The 23,919-nt window shown below is 43.8% G+C and overlaps 1 protein-coding gene across 6 annotated transcripts in view; it reads right to left on the bottom strand.

Moving 5' to 3' along the window:
* TMEM181 (transmembrane protein 181) overlaps positions 1–23,574 on the bottom strand; it is a 30,574-nt gene extending 7,000 nt beyond the window's left edge. The window contains exons 1-17 of one of the 6 annotated variants that reach the window (XM_083496515.1): positions 22,994–23,574; positions 16,958–17,002; positions 15,304–15,407; positions 11,604–11,659; positions 10,370–10,460; positions 9,889–10,019; positions 9,029–9,136; positions 8,687–8,767; positions 8,165–8,264; positions 7,180–7,310; positions 6,548–6,639; positions 5,723–5,780; positions 4,267–4,369; positions 4,111–4,162; positions 2,824–2,906; positions 1,316–1,405; positions 841–907 (exon numbers count right to left, since the gene is read on the bottom strand). In XM_083496515.1, the coding sequence (XP_083352641.1) occupies positions 841–907; positions 1,316–1,405; positions 2,824–2,906; positions 4,111–4,162; positions 4,267–4,369; positions 5,723–5,780; positions 6,548–6,639; positions 7,180–7,310; positions 8,165–8,264; positions 8,687–8,767; positions 9,029–9,136; positions 9,889–10,019; positions 10,370–10,460; positions 11,604–11,659; positions 15,304–15,407; positions 16,958–17,002; positions 22,994–23,139 (1,538 nt within the window). In that variant the 5' untranslated portion in view covers positions 23,140–23,574. Of the gene's footprint in view, positions 1–93; positions 908–1,315; positions 1,406–2,823; positions 2,907–4,110; positions 4,163–4,266; positions 4,370–5,722; positions 5,781–6,547; positions 6,640–7,179; positions 7,311–8,164; positions 8,265–8,686; positions 8,768–9,028; positions 9,137–9,888; positions 10,020–10,369; positions 10,461–11,603; positions 11,660–15,303; positions 15,408–16,957; positions 17,003–19,629; positions 19,670–20,848; positions 21,010–22,993 lie in introns of those variants that run through there. The other 5 variants (XM_083496517.1, XM_083496519.1, XR_014524381.1 and 2 more) reach the window with 5 other exon arrangements.
* Between the last annotated feature and the right edge of the window lie 345 nt (positions 23,575–23,919).

Raw genomic sequence — 23,919 nt, 5'->3', positions numbered from 1 at the left:
TTTTGTAAACTGGTGCTTAAAAACTTTATACTTTTGAATTAAATGGCTAACAAGTTAGATAAATAATAATAGGCACAGTGTCTGTCTTAGCACTTGCTTTCCCTGCCACACATACATTTCACTCACGTGGCTTATCTCCCAAATTCAGACCTTGTTCCCTAGAAGGGTGCCCTCTCACCTTATAACCAATTCTGTGGCTATGAAACTCTGCGGCCACAAAGGCTATAGAGCAAGTGAGCCACCCTGGGAGCAGAAGAGAAGAAGAGCCTGCTGGACCAGGCTCTCCCAGGGGACAAGCAGATGCCTGTGGGAAACCAGCAAGCAGGATTCAAGCACAAGAACACACTCTCCTCGCATGGTTTCCAGCAACTGGTATTCAGAAGCATTACTGCCTCCAACTGTGGAGGCAGAGTATAGCCATCAATAGCCCTCTCCTCCATGAATGTCTCTTTTAAAGTCATGCAGGTTGGTGGCCATCTCTACCTCCTGCGGGAGCGAGTTCAAATCACTGCTCAGCCGATGAAGCTCACAAGAGATCTACTGGCCTTTCACTCTCTCAGGCAAACTTACCTTGGTAAGTTGCCGGGAGGATAAATGGGGCAAAGGACCACATATGCCACTTAAGTTCCATGAGGGAACTAATGGAAGCTTTTTAAAAATGTTTGACCTCATACTATTCCTACCACAAGTACAAGATTCTTCATCGTTTGCTTCCAATATACAACTATCACCAGTGACAGGGGAGTCCTTTTTAAAAGGAAACCTCCATGGCTTATATTTTGTAGAATATGAGAAAAAATATTAAATTAATACAACTACTGTAAGCCTTACGTTACTTACCCATAGATCACATCATCATCTGAGTCGTTCAGCATAGAGAAGGCAGGATTATCTTTCAACTGAGACTCTGAAAGGTTTTGCAAAGGAAAAGTTCACTTAACAAGATATCTCTCTATTATAGGACCTTTTCAGTTCAGTTCAGTTTCAGAAAGCTTTCGATAGTCAAGATGAGTCTTTCAAGGGAGACCACAAGCCTAGCATTTTGGGGAGGAGGGGAATACGACTTCTTATGGAGCACCATGGAGGGAAGCAAGACTCTGCCAGCATGGCGAGTGGTGACAGGTGATGGGATGGGAGCTTGAAGACAACTTGTGGAAAGCCACAAGTTTCTTATGCCTGCTCTAGGGCTTAAATCCAAATAGAGATAATACCTGAATATTTTACACAATAGTATGACATGCAACCTTTTTGCAATAGAATAGAATATGGAAGAAAAAGAGGGGGGAAATCAAAAGCCAAACTGAGGCCAACTTACCATACAGGGCATTTTTTGATGGAGAATATACAAAGGCTAATGTGTATAAATAGAAGTTCAATAAGCCATAGAACGATAAGAATTCTGCAGGTGGTAACGGTCAAGGATATCAAGCAAAACAATTCAAGATGCACACCTCACAGCACACAAATGTCATTCTCCAGCTAACCTGGACATGGTCAAAACCCTAGCAAAACATCTAGGAAAAAGTTACCGTATTTTTCGTCCCATAGGATGCTCCATCCCATAGGACGCACCTAGTTTTTTGGGGGGGAAATAAAGGAATTTTTTTCCCCTTTATTTCCCCCCCAAAAGCAGGTCGACGAAACCGAACCAGGTCAAGGAACAGCAGGATGGCGGCGCTGCGCCTCCCTGCTGTCCCCCGAGCTTGTGGGGCTGGCCGATGTCTGCCCGGCGCGAGGGGCGCTCTGCTTCAGGGTGCCCCGCCCGCCGGGCGGCAGGCTGCTATCCACAGCGTGGGGAGCCCTGCGGGGAACTCCTGCAGGGCTCCCCACGCTGTGGATGTCTGTCCGGCGCGCTCTGCTTCAGGGCGCCCCGCCCGCCAGGCGGCAGGCTGCTATCCGCAGCGTGGGGAGCCCTGCGGGGAACTCCTGCAGGACTCCCCACGCTGCAGATGTCTGTCCGGCGCGCTCTGCTTCAGGGCGCCCGCCCGCCGGGCGGCAGGCTGCTATCCGCAGCCTAGACAGCCCTGCAGGACCTCCTGCAGGGCTGCCCACGCTGCGGACGTGTTCCCGAAGCGCCGGGCGCTCTGCTTTCAGGGCGCCCAACGCTCCGGGAAGCCGGCTGCTATCCGCAGCCTAGACATCCCTGCGGGACCTCCCGCAGGGCTGCCTAGGCTGCGGATGTGTTCCCGAAGCGCCGGGAGCTCTGCCTTCAGCGCGCCCAGCGCTCCGGGAAGCAGGCTACTATCCGCAGCCTAGACGGCCCTGCGGGAACTCCCGCAGGGCTGCCTAAGCTGCGGGTGTCTTCCTGAAGCCTGGAGAGCGAGAGGGATCGGTGCGCACTGACCCCTCTCGCTCTCCAAGCTTCAGCGAAAGCCTGTATTCGCCCCATAGGACGCACCCAGATTTCCCCTTCATTTTTGGAGGGGAAAAAGTGTGTCCTATAGGGCGAAAGATACAGTATCTCCAAATTTAAAAGTCAGCTGCCTCACCTATAGGTAGTGTCACAGACAAAACCAGTGCTAATGTTCAAAGCTGCCCCAACATACAAAAAGCTAAAAGCCAGCCTGTCTACTAAGATCACATAGAGAGGCTCTCCTTCACATGCCACCAAGATCTGAGCTATGTTTGCTTGGGATGCAGGAGAGGGGCTTTTCTGTGGATGTGCCATTGCTTTGCAACATCCTGCGTAGCCGTGCTTGCCTTGCCTACGCTTTGATGGCCTTCATTATATAAGGAACTACAGTATGCTAATCCCCCAAACAGCCTGACATACACAGCTTGACTGAAACATCTCAGTACCACAATGTCACAATAAAAGGATATAATTATGATAATGGGTCGACAGTTCAGCCACAAAGTTGTCTTGCAGAACCTGGGCTCCAAAACGCAGATAAAGTATAACGATGCTGCAGTTAAGGGAGAAGAAACCAAAAAGTCACTCAACATTTTGTAATTACTTTCTAACCAGAGTTAAATGAAACTTTAAATTAGTGCTGGGGCAAATGTTAAAAGGTAAAGGTAAAAAACCCCTGACGGTTAAGTCCAGTCATGAACAACTCTGGGGTTGCAGCGCTCATCTCGCCGAAGTTTGTCTGCAGACAGTTTTTCCGGGTCATGTAGCCAGCATGACTAAGCCGCTTCTGCTGAAACCAGAACAGCGCACGGAAACGCCGTTTACCTTCCCGCCAGAGCGGTACCTATTTATCTACTTGCACTTTTTGGCGTGCTTTCGAACTGCTAGATTGGCAGGAGCTGGGACTGAACAACAGGAGCTCACCCCATCACAGGGATTCGAACCACCGGCGCCACCCGTGTCCCTTAGGGCAAATGTTAGCCTTCCTAATTAAATCTACTGTCAATGCACAGGAACATCCAGATTCTCAAAAGATGAGTGCATGGGAGGGGATGCAGTTGTGGGAAGGATGTGGTAATTGTGCCAATGGAAGTTATTATTTCATATATTTATATACCACAATACCAAAACAGTCTAAGTGGTTTGTAAAAACTAAAAAATATTACATGTATATATGCCAAGCATAATGTATCGGCATCTAATATCGTCAAACCTCGGTTGTCAAACGTTATCCGTTCTGGAAGCCCATTCGGCTTCTGAAATGTTCGACAACCGAGGCATGGCTTCCGATTGGTTGCAGGAGCTTCCTGCACTCAAGCGGAAGCTGTATTGGACATTCGGCTTCTGAAATACAGTGGTACCTCAGGTTACAGATGCTTTAGATTACAAACTCCGCTAACCCAGAAATAGTACCTCGGGTTAAGGACTTTGCTTCAGGATGAGAACAGAAATCGCACGGCGGCAGTGGGAGGCCCCATTAGCTAAAGTGTTACCTCAGGTTAAGAACAGTTTCAGGTTAAGAACAGACCTCCAGAATGAATTAAGTTCTTGACCCAAGGTACCACTGTACATTTGAAAACCAGAGCATTTACTTCTGGGTTTTTGTCGTTCGGGAGCTGAAATGTTCCAAAACGGAGGCGTTTGGGATCTGAGGTTTGACTGTATGTGCTTTATCAGAAATGCGTAAAATGCTAATCTGCACCTCAGCAGAATGTTTTCTGTATCTAGCACCTTTCAGAAAAGAATTAATATCTTACCTAATGACGAGAACTACAAATGTCAACGCGGTCAAGAATTTTAGCCTGAGATCTGAGGAAAGGAGAAGAAAAATGGTTACCTGAAAGTGAACACAAATATCTCACTGGAAGAACATTGCCACGCAGCAACCATGACTGGCACAGAACAGAGCTTACCGACATAGGGCATGTTACGGAGTTCTGAGCATGCCCTGATTATCAGGAACAAAAGGTACAAAATGTACACAGCTGCCACCACAAGGAAGAAGATTTTCATACCCTGTTACAAAAATATATACAAAAGTTTTAAAAATATTATTCTGATGACGATTATGACAACAACATTTCTTTCCTATCCTTCATGATGAGGTCCAAGGGCAGCTTACAAGAATGTAAAAATACATTATCAAAGACAGTTAAAACAAATTACAGCCATGAGAATGGGATGGGCCCTAAAATATATGTCTCCAGTGTCAAAGGTGCATATCCAGCCTTTCCCTCAGGCAAAAGTGCCTTTAGATGAAAGCCTTTACATTTGAATAACCATGGCTAAACTTAGTCCCAGTCACTATATGCTTCTCGGATAAGAACAGTTTTACATGATTTCCAAAATGCTGGTCAGGCTAAACATAGGGATGTTGTGCTATCGATCCTGTTTCTCTATGTGTTTCCCCTGATTTGCACACCTGGTGCACAGGTGGTCACATGTTTTTAAAAGAAGCTGAGAACAGTGACTTCATTTTCATAAGTCACTTCATTTTTCTTGTTCTGTTTCATTTTCTCTTAATACAATTATCTCCCAATATTTATTGTGTTGTATTAAGACATCCTCACGTGATCCTAGAAACAGCAACTGGACTTCTAAGAATCTAAATGAAAGCTATAACTGATGACCAACAAAGAGTTATAGTTTACAAAAGTGGGCAACAAAAGTCTTTCAACAAAATTAGAATAATAGAATTGTAGAAGGGAAGTTGGAAGGGAGTCCAACCCCTGAAATGCAGGAATATCAACTAAAGCATCCCTGGAAGACGGCTATCCACCTATACTTAAAAACCTCAAAGGAAGGAGAGTCCATCATGTTTAGAAGGAGTCTGTTCCAGCATGAAGCAGCTCTTACAGTCAAAAAATTATTCCTGATGTTTAGTCAGAATCTCCTTTTTTGTAACTTGAATCTATTGGTTCAGGTCCTATACTCTGGAGTGGGAGAGAACAAGCTTGCTCCATCTTCCATGTGATAGCCCTTTAAAAACTTGATTTTGTTACATGTGAGATTCTCCTAATTACAAGAATCTGTGTGAGATGTTTTTTTGCAAAGCTGGTAGGCTTTTGTTGTGATCAGGGAAGTCTTACACGTAACAATTTCAAGTTTCTAACCCTGAATTTAAGTGGGTTCTCACCATTCTTTTTCTGAAGGTTCTTCCAGGGATCTCAGAAGAAGTCTCTAGAAACTAAATGTAAGCAAAGCTACAACCAATATTTAAGTGACAGCCTGTTACCTATCGTTTTGCAGTTGTGTCAGAATAGGACATCAGCTGGACAGACGGATCAAAATAGCTCAGCATTTTTCAAAATCTGATAATCCACACAGCATTTCTTATATAAACAGAAAGGATTGTTCACACTAATTTACCTGAAAGTTGTTTGTGTCAATCCCATACTGGTATGTTGGGTCATGTAGTTCATTGACACTAAAAAACAACAACACAAGACCATTTAATGTAAGAATTTGTACGCATCATAAAACTAAAAATAAGTCCATAGAAACTAACATGTTAAAAAATTTGGTCATTTCTTCCCCCTCATCTTAATAAGATACAGATTTAGACTCTCTCTACTAGTCTTCCCAACAGTTTCCAAGAAAAAGCCAGAAAAAATTGATTCCAATTTGAGTTTGTAATTATGTTTCCTATTTATGCAGAACTGAGAAAGCTGGAACCAACACATTCAAATAGCACTAGGAAAATGTTTAAAAATCCTATGACTACTCAGAGCTGAACAACGTTTGCCACTTCTTGAGTATCCAATGAAGTGCTTACCCATGGAAGAAAATAATTCCTCGGCGGAATAGGGGAGGGAGAGAATTTTCAGTGATTCTTCCTTACCATGAAGGTTCCTGGACTCCCTCAATCTGTTCCAGAGGGTACCTCAACCACGAGCAAAGTGGGCTCTCTCTATGTAGTAGGAAGACTTCATATTCTGATCATATGCTAACAGACTGAATCTATGCAGCTAAGGAAGACTTTAGTCAGATCTCAGGACACAAAGCTATCTCCCAATATTTACTGCAGTTTCAACATGTGCTTTACACTCTTCAAATGGTGGACTTAGTCTTTGCTTTTACTAGAGGAAAAGCAAAAGATGGGAACTATTAAAAAAAATCCTGCTTTCTTGTTCAAGGCTATTTAGTGATCAGAGAAGGGGAAAGAGGAATGAGGAAAAGAGGTAAGTTACTCACGTCTGCCATATTCCTAATGTAACAGAAGCCAGCCACAAAAGACCAACAATAAGGAGTTTAGGAAAATAGAACGTTATGCACCTCCTTTCGCCCTAAGAAAGAAAAGGATAAATTAAGAATATTAAACTTGGTTTTCGGACATCAGTTAATTTACAATACTGTGAAATATTGTTGTACTTTTTTCTGAGGGACAGCAGCAACAAATAGTTTAATTTTGAGAAACTCACACAGAGTTTTTGGGTGGAATCCAAACTGGGGATGCATGCAAGAGGGGGGAAATTCATAAAGTTCATAGGGTATTTGTAGGCTCTCTCTAATCTACTTGGCTGGGAGAGGGGGAAAGAGGCTGAACTACAGCTTTCTGAGTTCAGCGGAGGAAGGGAAGGATTAAAAATGCTACAAATAAAGTAAGTTTAAATGGTTCTTTGACAAGTGAGACCATTTACTAACGTTATTTATTCCTTTGGTTTAAGATTTTTCCAAAACTGTTTATTTGGAATAGGTTTTAATGGGTGACTTAATGAGTGTTTATCCAGTAAAAAGCAGTAAAGTGCACACACATATGCACAGAGCAAGAGATAAGTGTGAAAGGCAGAATGTAGATAGCATTGAAATATGTGTCTCCTCCTGACCTGCACTCTGATCCCATGGTAGACACAGAGCCAAAACAGCAGCAATGCACATAAGAACAGCGACTGGAAGAGGTCATCTAGCATTCCAGGAAACCAACTGTTGATTAGGAACGAGAGGGGAAAAAATGGATCTGCAACAAAAGAAAAAGCGTCACAAGACAACCACGGAAAATGTTGTTCCACTCTGCACTTGGGCACTCTCTTGCAGCCTAATTGTGTGTCAGAGTTGCGATTCAACAGAGCCTTCTCAGTGGCTGCACCCAGACTATGCAAATCCTCTCCTAAGGAGTCCTGTCTAGCTCCCTCTCATATGGACTCATAAAAAGTTTTGGCTTTTTCAAACAGGCCTTTAGCTTGGGAAACTGATTGCTTTCCTGCAACTCTATGATGGTAGATGGCAAAAGCCAGCTGCTGTTTTTTATCTGCTCCTGTTGTTCAGCCACTTGTTTTATACACAAACCATTTTATTTTATTTTATTTTATTTTTGTAATGATTTCCCAACCCCCAACCCCCCTTTGCTGGCTTCCTTGGACACCTAACTGTGGAAAGGGAGGATAAATAGTTATTTTTAAAAGCTAGAATCAGTGAGAACTGAAATTCTCCCATGCTGACCCTGGGTGCAATCCAACTGGTACACTTGTACTCACACAAAAGGCTTTTTTAACCAGCAGATGCCTCTGCTAACAGAAGAGGGGGGTGATTTTTGCCAGCCCCCTGCAGTGTCCAGTGCCCCCAAAATTCAACTGCTGGAAGTTTTTTGGGGGGGACCACCAGAGGGAATTGGCAAAAATTGCAGAGCTTCTTTGAGCACAAGGGCATCACATGGACCCTGCTCTTCCCCAAACCTATTTCAAAAGAAAAGGGCTTGTATTTATTTATTTTTCCTTTCCTCCCTAATCTTACTTATGTGAGGAGGGTGGTGGAGAATCTTATAAAGCATGGCCCCAGGAGCTGATCACAGCATGAGGTAATACATATAAATACCATTATAAAGCAACAGCAGGGGGAGGAGGATCGACATCCACTTTTGCTCTATTCCCCAATCTCGCATTGAGAACTTGCGCAGGGAGTGTGCAAAGAGACACTGCAAAGGAACAGAAAAAATAATAATCAGTGAAGATTATGCAGTACCTGTTTGTCTTCAGATAAAAAAGGAAGAACGGCGGCAGAATGTATGCTGCGGCACATGGGCTACATTAGGCAGCAAATTTTGCAAGGATTTCTTGCACTTCAGAGAACAGGTTGGCTGATACAGCCCCAGGAGAACAACAGTGCCCCAAAAACCCAGTGAACAGGAACCACCTCAAACCATCACATACCAGAAGACCTCAGTGTCTTATATTTCTCCTTGTTTTCACTTCACTTTTCTTATCCCGTAGCACTCCCTCTTTTGTATCCCACCTATGTCTCTGGCCATTATCCTTCCAACCCACTAGCAATGAACGCTCCCTCCCAGAGCAACTTTCGTATCTCATACAAAAATAAAACTGAACAATCGACACTCACTGTGACAATGAAAGTAAGGACCACAAAGACAAATCGGAACCAGATTTCCACTTGAGAGAAGGCTGAGTTATAGGTTTTCCACTGAAAGAAAGGAATTAGAATATTAACAAAAAAGCTAAAGGAATGTGGATGGCATCAGTCATAATAGTTTATATTCAGTATTTTATTACTCATTTATTTATCAGTGTGATTTTCCGGATTTAGCACTGGTACCGATATTTATTGTGGGTCTAGCCACTGAAACTTCAAGGGGAAATAATGTGCCCTTTAATATTACAGTCAACGCAAAGATTTACAGTTAAAACTACACTTTCATTCTATGTTTGCCTTTACTTCACTTACTGTGAAATTGTAATGCTTGATTGGAGGAAGGTTTTCAAAGGCGACAGTGATCTCATAACGAGTGTAGTTCAGATAACCAAGATGGACCACAATAAATTCAGCACATTGCTAGGAGCACACATTGGAAGAGGGGAAATTGGGAGGGAAAGGGAAAGAAATTCAACAGTGAGAACACCAAATAATGTTTTCTTTCTTTCTGGGCTTTTGAGACATTTAGGATTGGGCCAACAATTGCAATAAATGAGTTAGCATATCAGAATTGATTTAATGGTGAAATTCAGTTAGGGTATCCCTGCCTTCTTGCATGGCATTCCCTTAGACTTCTCTGCTGTTTGTAACAGCACAGTTGCCCTAAGCTCATAAGACAAAGGAAGAATAAAGACTCATCTGGGACCTCTAGTTGCATTCAATAGAAGTGCTGCTTTGTGACCACTGGATTTCAAGGAAAACTAACAGAGGAAACACAGAAACTGTTGACTAGCAGATTGTTAACAGCTGTAACATTGATTTGATTTGTGGATTCCAGAAAGAGGATCTGGAGGTTCATACTTCTAAAACATGCTCTCTGCAATTCCTCACTTCGTTGTTAACAAGAAACTAGAATAAAAAAATTCACCCACCTAATATAATACAGTATAGTCAATCCTGTCTGGCAACAGTTTTCCAGGACCTCCAACAGAATTATTGCCCATGACTGCTTCTCGAAATGCAGCATTTGGAATGTGGGGTCAAATACATTAGCTGCTATTTTGTTTATGGATTTCACCAACAGAGATACTTCCTCACCTTGCCTCACCTCTCTATCATGCTTCTAAACCACAGAAATAGCTCATCTGTAAGAAATGGTACATTGCCATTACCTGTGCACAGTTCAGTGTCCTTGTTCGGTTGTGAAGTTCCTTGTTAAAATACCTGACGCTTGCATTCTCTATTACACCACTTATTGTAACCAGCATATTGAAGGTTTTTTTCAAGCCATTCCATTTGTTATCTGAAAAAACAAAAGTCCGTTCAGATGCTACAATCTATAGGGGCTAGAGTATACATACATACATACATATATATATATATATATATGATAATAGATGCAGTAACAACCAAAAATGAATGGATTATATAACAGAATCAAGAGTACATTCCAACCCTCAATAACAACTGCTCACTGAAGCTAGTACATTGTGGTAACAAATTGCGTTGTTTAACTATGCACTGTGTGAAGCACTGCTTCCTTTTATCTGTCCTGGTGACCTTACATAGTACAGGCAGGCAATATACACACATTTCCGTATATGGTTGATATATACATAATTAATATAATCATATAAGCTAAGTTACACTTACCAAAACGTTGGTCCAACTCCACTACACATGTCAGCCATAACTGCTGATTATAAGTAGATAATGGCGGTGAACTTAAATTAAATGGCCTTATCTAAAACAAAATGGAAGCAAGAGTTAAACCACAGTCATTCATTTTACTATATTAGCTTCTCCAAGTTTTGTGAGGAAGTTTTGTCTGTGAGGTTGTTATACTATGAGATTCCACTGGGCTCCATTTTACCATCCATGCTATTTCAAGAGGGGTTATTGGGAGATGTGGACTGAGATGTGGTGCAATCAATATGGGGATTACACCCAGCTTTCTCTCTCCTTTTCATCAAATCCAGACGAGGCAGTGGGTGTTCTAAATCAGCGCATGAGCAGAGTAAAGGACTGGATGCAGGCCAATCTATTCTACCAGGGGTTCTTCTGCCAGAAGACTGGCAGAAATCTTACAAGCACTGCTACACCAGAAATTTAACCGAATATTTTTGGGATTGAATCTAGGACCTTCTGCATGCATAGAATGTGTTCTGCCACTGAGTCATGGCCCTTCCTCAGAGACTGTCTTCTTGTTCCTAGTGTTTTCTAGAATAGCATAGCAAAGTGAAGGAATTCTTATAAGGCACAGCAAAAAAAACTAGGACACGATGAAAAAGTGCTATCAATCAGTTCTTAGGCAAATGCATGCCTCTCTTTTCTGTACATCACGACTGTGGCAGGAGCTAGGAGGAGCATCCATACCCTCTGTTGATATCACTGAGATTAGATTGTTCAGTATGGCTACCTGCAGATGACCTTTGAACCCCACACCCTACAGAAGGTCTGCAGTCTAAGTTCTGCTTCGCTCCACAGGGTCCTGAATATGCCCCACGTAACATGACCAGCTCAAGAGATGATGGAATAAGTCCTAAGGCAAACTCCCACAGACCTAGGAAGGATTATGTTGAATACACCAAATACTTGAGGCTACGTGTGGAATTCAATGTTGTGCTCTTCCTATTGTTCCAGCTTGCCAGGTGAAACAATTCTCCCTCTCCTCCAACTGCACACAGTTCTGGGGGTTCTCCCAATCTCCCTCTTGGAGCCCATTTCAGGGGGCTCAGGTGGGAGTATGAGAGGAAAGCCCCATTGCACAAGCATAACTCCTTGTGCAGGGCTCCCACCGACAGGGCTTGTTAGGCGAATCCCACCCTGAAATATTTGTGTGTCAGAACAAGCATGCACAATCTATAAACAGTATAAGAAGACTTACCTTGGAGCCATTATTCAACTGAGATTTCACTTGAAAGGGTTCAATGACATTGGGACCTATACAATAGACAGAGACATGGGCTCAATATGCGAATACCTGTTATAGCCTAAATTTTTAATGACGACCATTATCAGCTGAAAATGTCAGGAATGTTAGACAGGCAGAGAATGTTAAATTACACAGAAGCTCCTGTTTTCCACATGAATCAAAATTAAGGGTTGATTTCTTACCCTCATTGCCGATAGAATTCAATTGGACTCAGAGTCAAGTTCCACATTTACATTACCATACACTACAGATGTCAAAGGATCTTTAGACGTATAGCTCACCACAGAACAAAACTGGACTATAGACTACATAGCCAGAGACAGTTCTACTTTAGAGGGCGTTTTAGTGGAGGGTTGAATGGTCCTCCCACTTTTAAAACACACTCTATGCACACAGGAAGTGTGCAATGAAAAGGGTACCAGCCTAGTTCCCCCCAGTATAGCAGCTTTCTATAAGTAGGTTGTTTCCTCTGGTGGGAGAAGAACAGGTCTATCAATATCTATTAGCCATGATAGCTAAAGAGCATCTCGGTATCAGGGTTGGGGAACATGCATTCCTCCATATGCTATTAGACACCAACTCCCATCAAGCCCAACCAGCCTAGACAATGGTCAGGGCTCATGGGAGTTTTAGTCCAACATCTGGGCAGCCACAGATTCCCCAGCCCTGCTCTGAATTCAGGTTACATGAAGAATTTCAGATGCCAGGCACAAGAGACAGGAGATTTGCTTTGCTTGCAACAGAAGGTTTGCAACCAGATCTTGAACATGGCGTGATCTCAGATGAGACCTTGCCCCCTACGTCTGAATGGCAGGCTGGGATGCGTCAGCCACAATATGCGGACTCGTCTTTGCCTTGCAGAAAATCCTGCTCTTCCATACCGCACCCACAGCTATGCCTTTGAGCTCTCATTCTGCTACAGTCTGGATTCTCATCTTGTTATAAGAAACAGAAGTCTCAAAAAAGTATTTTTCTTTTTTAAAAAAACAGCTGGAGCATCCTTTATTGCTACTGAACTCTTTAAAAGTAAACTATGTATATCAGTAAATTGGGCTCAAATAAACCAGTCTGCCAACGTAACAGAGTATAGATAAAGAAGCTACAGCATCAAAGTTTCACCACAATATCAAAGGTCAGGTCCACCATTCCAGCATGGTACAAAGTACCATATGGTGCTTGAGAGCAATTCTACATGATGGAATGTAGCTCAGACTGCAACAAAGTGCAGCAAAACTATTAACTACACAGTTTCAGCAGAGAATAAAAATTTACTGAAAGTGGCACTCCAATCCCAAGTGTACCAAGGAAATTCCATTACAAGACACTTCTAGATATGCGTGTTTAGAATCGCACGCAAGAAGCTTACGGGTTACTGTCTTCAAATAACTGTATTCAATTCAGAGTTTGTATTCTTTTCAACAAGTGTTTTCAGTGTAGACTAGTCTCTGTACTAAATATGTAAATAACATTTGAATACCCCAGCCGATAGAGAATAATCAGCGGTGGTAAACCTATTGTGGACAGGATCGCACTCCCTAGTGAATCTTATTTGGAGGGCAGGATAATATCTATTCAATAATAATGAGAAATTAGAACTGGAAGTGAAAGGTTCTGAACTTCTTTCCTCTATGTCTGTGCTGAATGGAGACAGGGGAGCAAATGAGCCTGAGGCTCGCTGTGACTCAGTCGCATCATGACATGCCAGGAGTGGCTCACCTTTAGCGGGCTGATGGCCGCACTCTGATGGCCTAAGGGTGCATGCCTAAGTTTCATGGCCAAAGTGTAAAAGTGGCTATGGTGAGAACTGCAATTCTCAAGCTTGCCTTTGGACAATTTTTTATCATTCATTATTAAATTCAGTTAAAAATATAGGTTTTTTAAAGACACGTTTTGGGGAAATTGGGTGTGTGGATGTGACAAAAACCTTTTCATATCACAGAATCATAAAAGGGGTCCTCTGTGAACAGTCGGGGGGGGGGAATAACTTTTAAAAATGGATGAAGTTGGGGAAGACTAAGGGGCAAATAAGCCTTTTGCATTATGGGAGCAGTAGAAAAACAAGAGTTTTTGGGGGGGATAAATATTAAAAGTTTTAAACAGTTTGTATTTAAAAATGAAAAATTGGGTGACACATTTTGGAGAGTCTTCCTGGGTTGGGGGGGGCACAAAAGCTTACAGGAACAGCTGCCAGTTTGTCCCTCCCCTGATATAAACCATAGGTTACAGTGATGTTCAAATGCAGCCAGTGACTAGCATCAATACAGCCACCCTCTTATGAATAGGGAGGGAGGTTGAGAGAAAGCTTGCAGGAATTATCCTGCTTGGCAATGTGACTAACTATATACATACATGTTTTGAGTGTAAAAGCATTTCTTTGAAATGTACAAGATTTTTATAATACATCATGCACACATTTTTTATTATGGGTGTTAGTCTGGTGTCCCCATAGTTACCTTTGAATGGACTTAACTGTCCAAGGGTCCTTTACCTTTTACTTTTTTTTTTAAGCAGCCATATGTGCTTTACCAAATCTAAGCAAGAACACACACATTTGGGTACGATCTGCTATGCAATTTCCTCATTAACATTTGTTTATAATATGTAAAACGTAGTCCCTCGCTTCCCCAAGTGTTTGGTCTACATGGGCTTTTGCTTTCAATTTCAGTGCCATCCCTAAGATACAAGTACAGCGGTACCTCGGGTTAAGAACTTAATTCGTTCTGGAGGTCTGTTCTTAACCTGAAACTGTTCTTAACCTGAAGCACCACTTTAGCTAATGGAGCTGCCACTGCACAATTTCTGTTCTCATCCTGAAGCAAAGTTCTTAAGCCAAAGTAACATTTCTGGGTTAGCGGAGTCTGTAACCTGATGCGTATGTAACCTGAAGTGTATGTAACCTGAGGTACCACTGTACAGCAATATGGAGCTGCAACTGATGACAGTGTAAGTTTTAGCATTACATTTTGAAATGTCTCAAGACCTGTAGTTTGACCCTGGCTGCTTCCCGCAAAAGTATCAAGCCAAATAAAAAGGGTCTATCACATCAAATGTTTTTAAGCAGTTCAAAAGCTCAATTTGAAATCACCAAGAAATTGGATGAAATACCAAAATATCACCTTAAGAAAAAAATCCATCAAAAGAATCACTTTTACTAGTGATTACACTTTTACTAGTGATTACTCAACCTCTCCATAAGAAATCGAGACATCACAATTGAGAGGCATGTCTCTCCAAAAGAAAGAATGTTCAAGCATGCACTAGCCACTTCTCACAGTACATAGTACATTTGAGAAGGACTATCAATGGCTGGATAAAACTGCAGTTATGTTTTACTAAAATCTAAGTCCAATATAATTTCAGGAAGCAGATTCAGGACTATGTATGGCGAGAATGGAGACACAGGCTAATTTGTAACCTTGCAGTGGTCATGGATAGGACAACATAAAATAGGCAAAAATGACTCCATGGCTGGGGCTAGTGGACAGGATCTCTGCTCCTTGTCAGTTTTGGGTGGTGCCAGCTTCTTTTAAGCTACTCAGCCTAAGGAAGGGGCACAAATTCAAGCTGTATGCCTTGATAGCAAAACAATGGGAAAGACTAGGAGGCAAGTAAATAGAGAAAACAATCTTTAACCGAAAAGACAAAATCTTACCTGCAATACCTATTAAAACGGTTAAACCAAAACAAATGAAGAATACAACGAAGACCAAGACAAAGTGGCGTTTGGACAGCGTATATAATCGCATTGGGGCCAACCTGCAAACAAGGAGAGAAAGAACAAGTTAGCAAGTTTCCCACACCAAGTATCCAGTAAAAACACTCTACGTTTTGTTTGATAAAATGTGCCATCAGAAAGTGGAAGGCTTTTTCAAAGCCCTATACACAATTACCTGGGAGCAAGTATCATTAAGCTGAATCAACAGGGACCAGGACCGGCTGTAAAGTGATGCTTAGATTGGCAGCATGTTATCATTCTGACCACATACCCCACACATTGGTGTGCCCCATAACAGAACCTTACATATAGCTAAGCAGGTGGTACAAGCAGCCACATTTGTATCTGTGGAATATTGGTTATATCTTCTCAAAGTTGTCAAAATTCTGAAATGTATGTGCAACCTTTTTTCTAACTTATATGCTACAGATATGCAGTAGTTGCGATATCAGCTGCTTAATACAACTTGGTAACAAGAGGGATGAATCAACATTTTCCACATGCACAGTCATGAACTGACATTAAGATTGTGCTTGAATCAATAGGAAGGCAACGCCAAGATACATTATGGAGCAGACTTTCAAACTATAAACAGTTAGCCATCTATAAATTAACCCATCTATAACAAGGCGAAAAACAGGTTGGACACTTTTAGCATTCAGCCTGTTGTGAACTCAAAACAGGACTAACATGTTATTTTGAAACACTTTCCTGAAGTTATGCTTTCCTTGTTGAATGAATGCTCCCACTTCTGCATTATAGGTATTCAAGGAAATCGAAAAGCATGTGAAAATACATAGATAAGAAATTAGGAGATTTTTTTGGTAATAAATAGCAATTCACAAAAAGAGGGGGGGAAACATCATCTAGGAAATTATCTTCAAACTCAGCAGCAGCAAATATGAGGCAAAGGAACCAAACTGCAAAGCATGTAATGAGAGTGTGACTGTCCCTCATAGAAGCTGTTTTCCTTTAGACACCCACCCAACTGTTTTTCTTCCAGTTGGGTTCTTAGAAATGGGGGGGGGGAATGATTGGGGTGATCACAGAAAGAAACCAGCAAGTGAAGTATATACACACCCTTTCCCCTGCAAGTTATCCCCATACACCCTGCTTACGACGGATTAACTTTATTCCACCTCATAAGTAACGTAAACAAGATCCAGCTTGATTTTGCACTAGCCGTCCGTACCTTTTTTCACTTTAGGACAGCAGGACAAGAGCGAGGGAAGGGAACGCAAAGTGTGCGGCTTGCCTCTTTTTCATACCTTGCAGGCACAAAATGGTTTATAACGACAAAGCCGGGGTTTAGAGAGCGCAAAATGTCCCTCAGTCCACAAGCGCTTCCTCCCATGCAATGCAGGCTGCAATGTACAAAAGCAGAGGAGCAGAGATACACTGCAAGAAGGGCTTACAGAACTGCTGCTCCAGATCAGCCATGCAGGCCAGCCAAGCTGAAGTGAAAGACAGAGGGGGAAACCAACACCCTCAAAAGGCCACAATCCAATCTGATCCAAAAGGGGAAAAAATTGTTCCTAAGGATGTTATACTGAACACAACATATCCACAGGTTTAACCGTCCTTGATTTACCTCTGATGCAACAGTCCTAAAGAGAGAGGCGTCTTAACCCCATCACTCAGCAGCATCAGAGAAGCAGGAGAGAGAGAAAACAGAAGATTTAAAGAAGGGAAAAGAACTATCTAGCATTCACTTGGAGCACATGTAACCAGGAGTCGCATAGTACGCCCATACCTCTCCCAGGATCAATTTAGTTTGGACAATAAAGAAGCAGGAATATTTGTGACTTAAAACTGTAGCTGGAAGTTCTAATACCATGTCCTAGCCAGTTATGTGGGGCTGGGCGGGGGATTAATTTCAAATCAAGGTAATTTACATCGGAACACCTTTTGATGCCCTAGAGCAGTGATGGCCAAACTTGGCCCTCCAACTGTTTTTGGACTACAACTCCCATCATCCTTAGCTAACAGTGGTCAGGGATGATTGGAATTGTAGTCCCAAAACAGCCAGAGGGCCGAGTTTGGCCATCACTGCCCTAGAGAGTAATCCAATTCAGAATGCTTATTTTACCCGTATTTAGCAAACAAAGCTAAACATTTGAAAACACCAAGGTTGCTTAATATTGCATTTGCAGTTGGCGTCTATTCATTGCTACTACTGAAATTATCAAATGGAACCTTTTTTCATAGAAAAACAAAGAACTGGAAAAATGTGTCCCTTAAAAAAGAAAGTCCGCCCGACATCACTGGACCTAGCAGCCAGTTTCCCCACTGGCAAGCAAGTATTCAGTTAGAGTCCACCCCCCTCATTTTGCCACACCTCCCATAATTAATTCTTAATTAAGTGCAATGAGGTTTTCTTCTGAGTCACATGCTTATGGTCAGGCTGTACGTTGCATGAAAAGTGTGCAGAATGACATCTTACTGTGACTCAAGGAAATTCACATTATTTGTTTTACTGTGTTTATTTCCTGCAGTACCACCAAGCTTTCTCCAAAAGTAAAACAAAGAAACACAGAGAGATTTTCCTGTTGGTCATGCTGATTATTGGATATCTGAATCTTCTTCCACATATTTGAAGATGTGCATAGGTGGAGATGTAACTAAAATGAGCATATCGCAAGTGAAGCAAATCAGCTGCATATATCCTGAAACGTAGTGACTAAGAGGTTGAGCTGTGTACAGTGGTGCCCCACAAGACGAATGCCTCGCAAGACGAAAAACTCGCTAGACGAAAGGGTTTTCCGTTTTTGCGTTGCTTCGCTAGACGAATTTCCCTATGGGCTTGCTTCACAAGACGAAAACGTCTTGCGCTTTTTTTAAAAAGCCGCTTGAAGAGGCGCAGTTGCGGCGGGCCGTGCTTCGCAAGACGAAAAACATAGCAAGACGAAAAGACTCGCGGAACGAATTCTTTTCGTCTTGCGAGGCACCACTGTACCAGAAAGTGTGGCTCTAATCCTACCGCTGGTTGCTACAAGAACTATTACTATTAATAGCAAAAATTAAAGAAATTTGCATAGTGCTTTCAAGTGTTCAAAGCACTTCGCATGCTTTATCTAGTTAAAATCCTTACAACAACCCTGCAGGGTAATTCAGTATTATTTTCTCCCATATTGCAGGTAGCGGCCAGAGGCTAAGAGAGAGTGGCTTACGACCAAGGTGAGCTATGAACCTGGAATTTCCTGGTTTGTAGCTCAGGCTCTCTTACCCACTATGCAATATTTTTAATAAACTCTTTGAACACGTTAAAACACTATATAAATGCTAAAATATTACTCAGTTCCTGAAGAACATGTCAGGTACCATGAGTTTTCAGTGCAGCATGTTGTCTAAAACTTATCTACTTTATTCACGGCACTGGTTTTCAAGCAGCCATTGTCAAAATCTGCTGGGGACAGAAGGTAATACCACCTCTTACAGCCATGGTCATTTTGAGACACTGGTTAACTTGCTTGCTATGGCAGAGATTCAGTATGCAACAGAGAAGCAATTCAACATTTAAGTTGACTTTTCTACAGAGGAATCAGCCTTCAGGTCCTCAGCAGGAAACACAAAAAAGAGAGTCAGTTTCCTTGAAAGGAGAGCAAGGAAATGATCTAGTGGCCTTGAATCATAGCTTGTGTGTGTTTGTTTTAAGAACTTTAGAGCCAAAACCAGTTTTGTGAACTTTTGTCCACACATTTTATAAAGTTGTTTCTGATAATTAGGCAGAGAAATCATTCCGTTCTCTCTAAAGGTCACAAGCAGAACATAGGTATTATTTATTAAATTTATTAAACTTGTATGAAGTATGAGGAGAAACAAGAATCAGAAGCACCCTGAACTCGGCTTCTTAAACAGATCTTTCCTAAGACATTTGCAAACATTGTAAATACCACAGCAGTCCTACTAAGAGCTAGTTTCAAACTATCTCATAGACAGTTCATACATTTAAAGAAACAAGGAGTGCAAAAGAACAGCACTTCTCTTTAACATGTGTGAATTGGAGCTTGAGGGAAGCTTTCATCTACAGGAAGATCTAGAGGGTCTCAGCTACTTTTTAAACTCCTGGATCTCATCACTGATAAAAGTCCACTTTAAATGCAATAGCAGAAGTTATAGAATCATAGAAGTACAGAGTTGGAAGGGACTCGTAAGGGTCATCTAGTCCAACCTCCTGCAATGCAGGAATCTCAACTAGATTATACATGACAGATGGCCATCCAACCTCTCCTTAAAAATCTTCAACGAAGTAGAGTCCACCACCTCTTGTACGAGTTTGTTCCAGAATACTGTTCTTCCCGGTGTTTAGACTGACTCTCCTTTCTTGTAACGTGAAGCCACTGGTTCAGGTACTGCCCTATGGAGCAGGAGAGAAGAAGCTTGCTCCATCCTCCACGTGACAGCCCTTTACATATTTGAAGATGTGCATTGTATCTCAGTCCCCTCTTTTCCAGGGTAAACAAACCCAATTCTATCAACTGTTCTTCATAAGGCTTGGTTTCCAGACCCTTTAGCATCTTGGTCACCCTCCTTTGCACATATTCCAGCTTGTCAATATCCTTTGTAAATTGTGGCACCCTGAGCTGAACACAGGACTCCATGTGTGGTACCTATGTTAAGACATGTGGTGCCTGAAAATGTCTTATCCTGCTTCACTGTAACATTTGAGCTAACTTTTGTGTATAACTCGAGCCAACAACTGCCCAGACTCCAGCCTTTACGTTGGCATGGCTTTGGGGACGATGTGAGGCAACTCTCGTCCACTGAGCATTTGTCAAAAATAAGTTAACACTACCCAGCTCACCAAATGCACAACAGGCCTTTATGAGTGGTACAAATATGACACACATGCTCAGTTAGCTCTCCCTGCCTCTCACAATCACTAAGCAATAAAGGAGCTACAGTAGAGGAAAGAAGGATCCATTCCTCAAATGATTTGTTTCTAAAATGAACGGCGCTGTGGCTCAAAGTCTGTGACATATTCAAATGACACCTGTCACCTGCTGACCCAAGGCTCTGACACTAATTATAAAGGCAAAGGGGGTGGCGGCAACTATTCCACAATAAGCAAGCAGTCTGTGTATGTTCAGGGGAACTGCTGTCTTCCCAGCTTGCTCCGATTTAGCTAAAATAGGGAGGTAGTGAGGGAGCTGTTCCCATTCTGCTCCGCTTGTGAGCTTCTGGGACACTGTTATCAGCAGGTCGCTGGGTTAGACAGAGTTTCTCGTATAGCCTAAGCCCCCCAATTCTCGCCAGCCCCACAAGGCAGGGAAAGAGGAGCGTTTTCCTCCTCCAAATCTGTGCCTAAAGCACTACACGCTCCGGCTTATTACGCCGGGTGGGGCGGGGCAACACTCGCTCAGCAACCCGTGTGGTCCGGCCAGAGGAATAGGCTCAGGTCAGTCAGGATTCCCTCCGCGGCCTGCGCAACTACCGCGCACCCCCCACCCCTCAGCGCAGGTCCCGCTACCCCAAAACTCACAGATCCATATCCATGCTGCGCATGCGCGCCACGCCGCCTCCACTCCGGCAGTGGGTCTCTCCCAAGCTAAGCGGCAGCCGCCCGCCCGCCAAGCTCCGTGGCAGCGCCAGCTGCGCACATCACTTCCGCGTGCGTCACCCAACGTGCCAGCTCCGCCTCTCGGGCGCTGTAGGGGGCGGGGCCGTGACTGGAGGGGCGGGGCCGCAACACCTCGGAAAACACCCTGTGAGCGCCTGTCAGTATAGTGTGCCCGTAGGCAGAGAGCGTGTGCGCCTGCGCGTTGCTCCTTCTGCGAACGGCTGTCAGTTTGAAAGCCGCCAGGGGCGAAACTACCTCAGAACAGTTAGTTCCATGGCAGTGCGCCTCGCAAGGAGACATGGGAATTGTAGTTTTCAAGTATCTCAATCACACATACGCACACAGAGCTATCTCCCATGGAAAGAGAGGCATATATTTAGCTCTCAGCAACGCCACTCAAATCTTACCTTCTATTTCCCCACACGTATACACCATTAAAATAAAAAAAATCGTTTTAATAATCAACCCTCCAATAGCATTTATCTGTCCTGACGGTACAAAAGGCAAAATGTGACGAGCCACAGTGATTCAGATAGAAGCAGGCATTTCCTGGCTTATAAGATTGGACCTGCTTATTACTTAATTTCTAATTTTATAATATTTCTTAAGGCTTGCATCTCCGTTTTTATTATACAGCAGACCCTTAATTTCATCCAGTATTACAAGGAGGGCTGTTGTTTTTAACTGTATTTCTTTATGGTTAGAGTTGCTGGAACCTGAACCACATGGATAAATAAAATTCCGCAAAGACTTCAGTTAGTAATGCATGTAGTATGCATAAAGGTAAAGTAAAGGTAAAGGGACCCCTGACCATTAGGTCCAGTTGTGACCGACTCTGGGGTTGCGGCGCTCATATCGCTTTATTGGCCGAGGGAGCCGGCATACAGCTTCCGGGTCATGTGGCCAGCAAGACTAAGCCGCTTCTGGCGAACCAGAGCAGCGCACGGAGACGCTGTTTACCTTCCCGCCAGAGCGGTACCTATTTATCTACTTGCACTTTGACGTGCTTTCGAACTGCTAGGTTGGCAGGAGCAGGGACCGAGCAATGGGAGCTCACCCCGTCGCGGGGATTCGAACCGCCGACCTTCTGATTGGCAAGACCTAGGCTCTGTAGTTTAACCCACAGCGCCATCCGCATCCCTGTAGTATGTATAGGAACCATCTATTTCATGGAATTCCACACAGAGGATATTCCCCGGCTTGTGACTCAGGGGGACACCTTGCTCCTGTGATTTTGTCGAACTCTGAAAATTTCAGAAAGGTAGTTTTCTTCTTCATATGAAAGGGAAATCAGCTGTTAGGTGGGGGAAACCTGAATATGGACAGGAGAAGGTTTAGGGAAGAATGAGCAAAGGACCCACAGCTCTTGGATCCTGAGGACTCATGGGAGAGAAGGTGGAGCCCTGATTGTTTACATTACAACCCCATGTAACTACAAGAGGATCATGGGCTCTTTCGGCGGTGATGGGGTGGGGGAAATCCCTCTCAGCTTTTGCAGGCAGGGTGGTGGTGGAATATGATCAGAGTCGAGAAGAATCCCAGACCCGGATTCCACATTTAGAAAATGCCATCGGGAATCTTACTCAAGCAACTCTTTCCCTTTCCCACTTTTCCTTACACAAGCAACTCGTTCCCTTTCAGGGACTCTCTGAAGTGACTCATCAAAACCTAATCGCAAAGGAACAAAAAAGGGTAGCTCCTCTGGAAGAAGGTAACTCTCCTTTTCCCAGCAGCCATATTGAAACGCTGGACCATCTCCATCCTTGGTACTGAGAAAGCGGCGGCGCGGGAGGGAAAAGACTGTCGCAGCAGGCGAGGAGGAGGGGTGGGTGGGAAGGCTTCACTCTGCAAATCACGTCCCCCAAAGTGCGTGCAAATAAGGATTCCCCATGGGATTGCTCATAAATGAATAGCTGCTTCTGAATCCTACGTGCTGTATTTAAAGAAGCATTTTTAGCAGGGATTGGCCAGACCGCTAATGCAAACAGCTATTTGCTTCCCTAATGCAAGCAGCTATTTCTCCATCCCTCCGCGCGCTGCTCCCTTCGCCCCCCCTCCCGCTCTTACCTGTAGTAGCGATCATCTTTATAAGGGGTCAGGTCCTCTTTGATCTCCTTGTAGGTCTCTCTGATCCTTTTGCAAATGTGCTTGAGCTCGCCGCAGAGCGGGTTCTCAAAGGCGGGGTAATCCGCCTCCATCCCGCACCCGGACATCGCGCCAGCCCCTCCTCACCCAGCCAGCGGCCGCGGAGACAGCAGCAACCCCCGGGGGCCCCGCTCTAAGCCCGCCGCCGCCTCCCGCGCTCGGCCATGGAGACCCCGGTGGCGCCTGGGCCTCGGTCTGGAGCTCCTCGGCGCTGAGCCGGGCTGCCGAGGGGGAGAGAGCTGCAATGGCCGAGAGGCCGCCGCTCGGAGCGACCCTCCGCTTTCCTCTCTTCCTTTCTCGGCAGAGCGCCGCCACTGGGCGCCGAAGGGAGTTTTGTGGGCGGCGGCAGCTCCAGCTCTGCTTTGGCTGCTGAAGCCCCATACATTTTCTAAGGGGACGCGGAGGGCTTTTGTTATTCAATGCGCGCAAAGAGCAGGCAAGGTGAGGCTGGCAGATAATGTACGGTGGTGGTGGTGGTTGTTTTTAACGAGATAAAATCCCCATGGTCCACGGACCAGGTGGAGCTGGAAAAGAATCAGCACCGTGGACAGCGCCACTGGGGACTGGTGGCAAAATGGCCCCTGGGAAACTGGTCCCGTGATGTTTTTCAGGCACGTTTACACATGGCATGGTTTGAGGTGGGGCAGAGGCCCTCATTTGGCAACTCAGTATTCCTCGCAAGCAGAGCGGTTTCTCCATCAGCTGGTATTTTGCCCGATATGTGTTTGGTTCCTGCCGAAGGAAGCACCCTGCTACTGGAATATCAGTTCAGAACATGAGGCTTGGCTCTGCTTTGAGAAACACATTAGGGCTGCATAGAAACAATACCTGCAGCTGCCTGTCAATTT

Source organism: Podarcis liolepis, assembly GCF_965112155.1.
Source record: "Podarcis liolepis genome assembly, chromosome: 3".
NCBI classification, from domain to species: Eukaryota; Metazoa; Chordata; class Lepidosauria; order Squamata; family Lacertidae; genus Podarcis; species Podarcis liolepis.
This window is presented reverse-complemented; position numbering and strand designations above follow the sequence as displayed.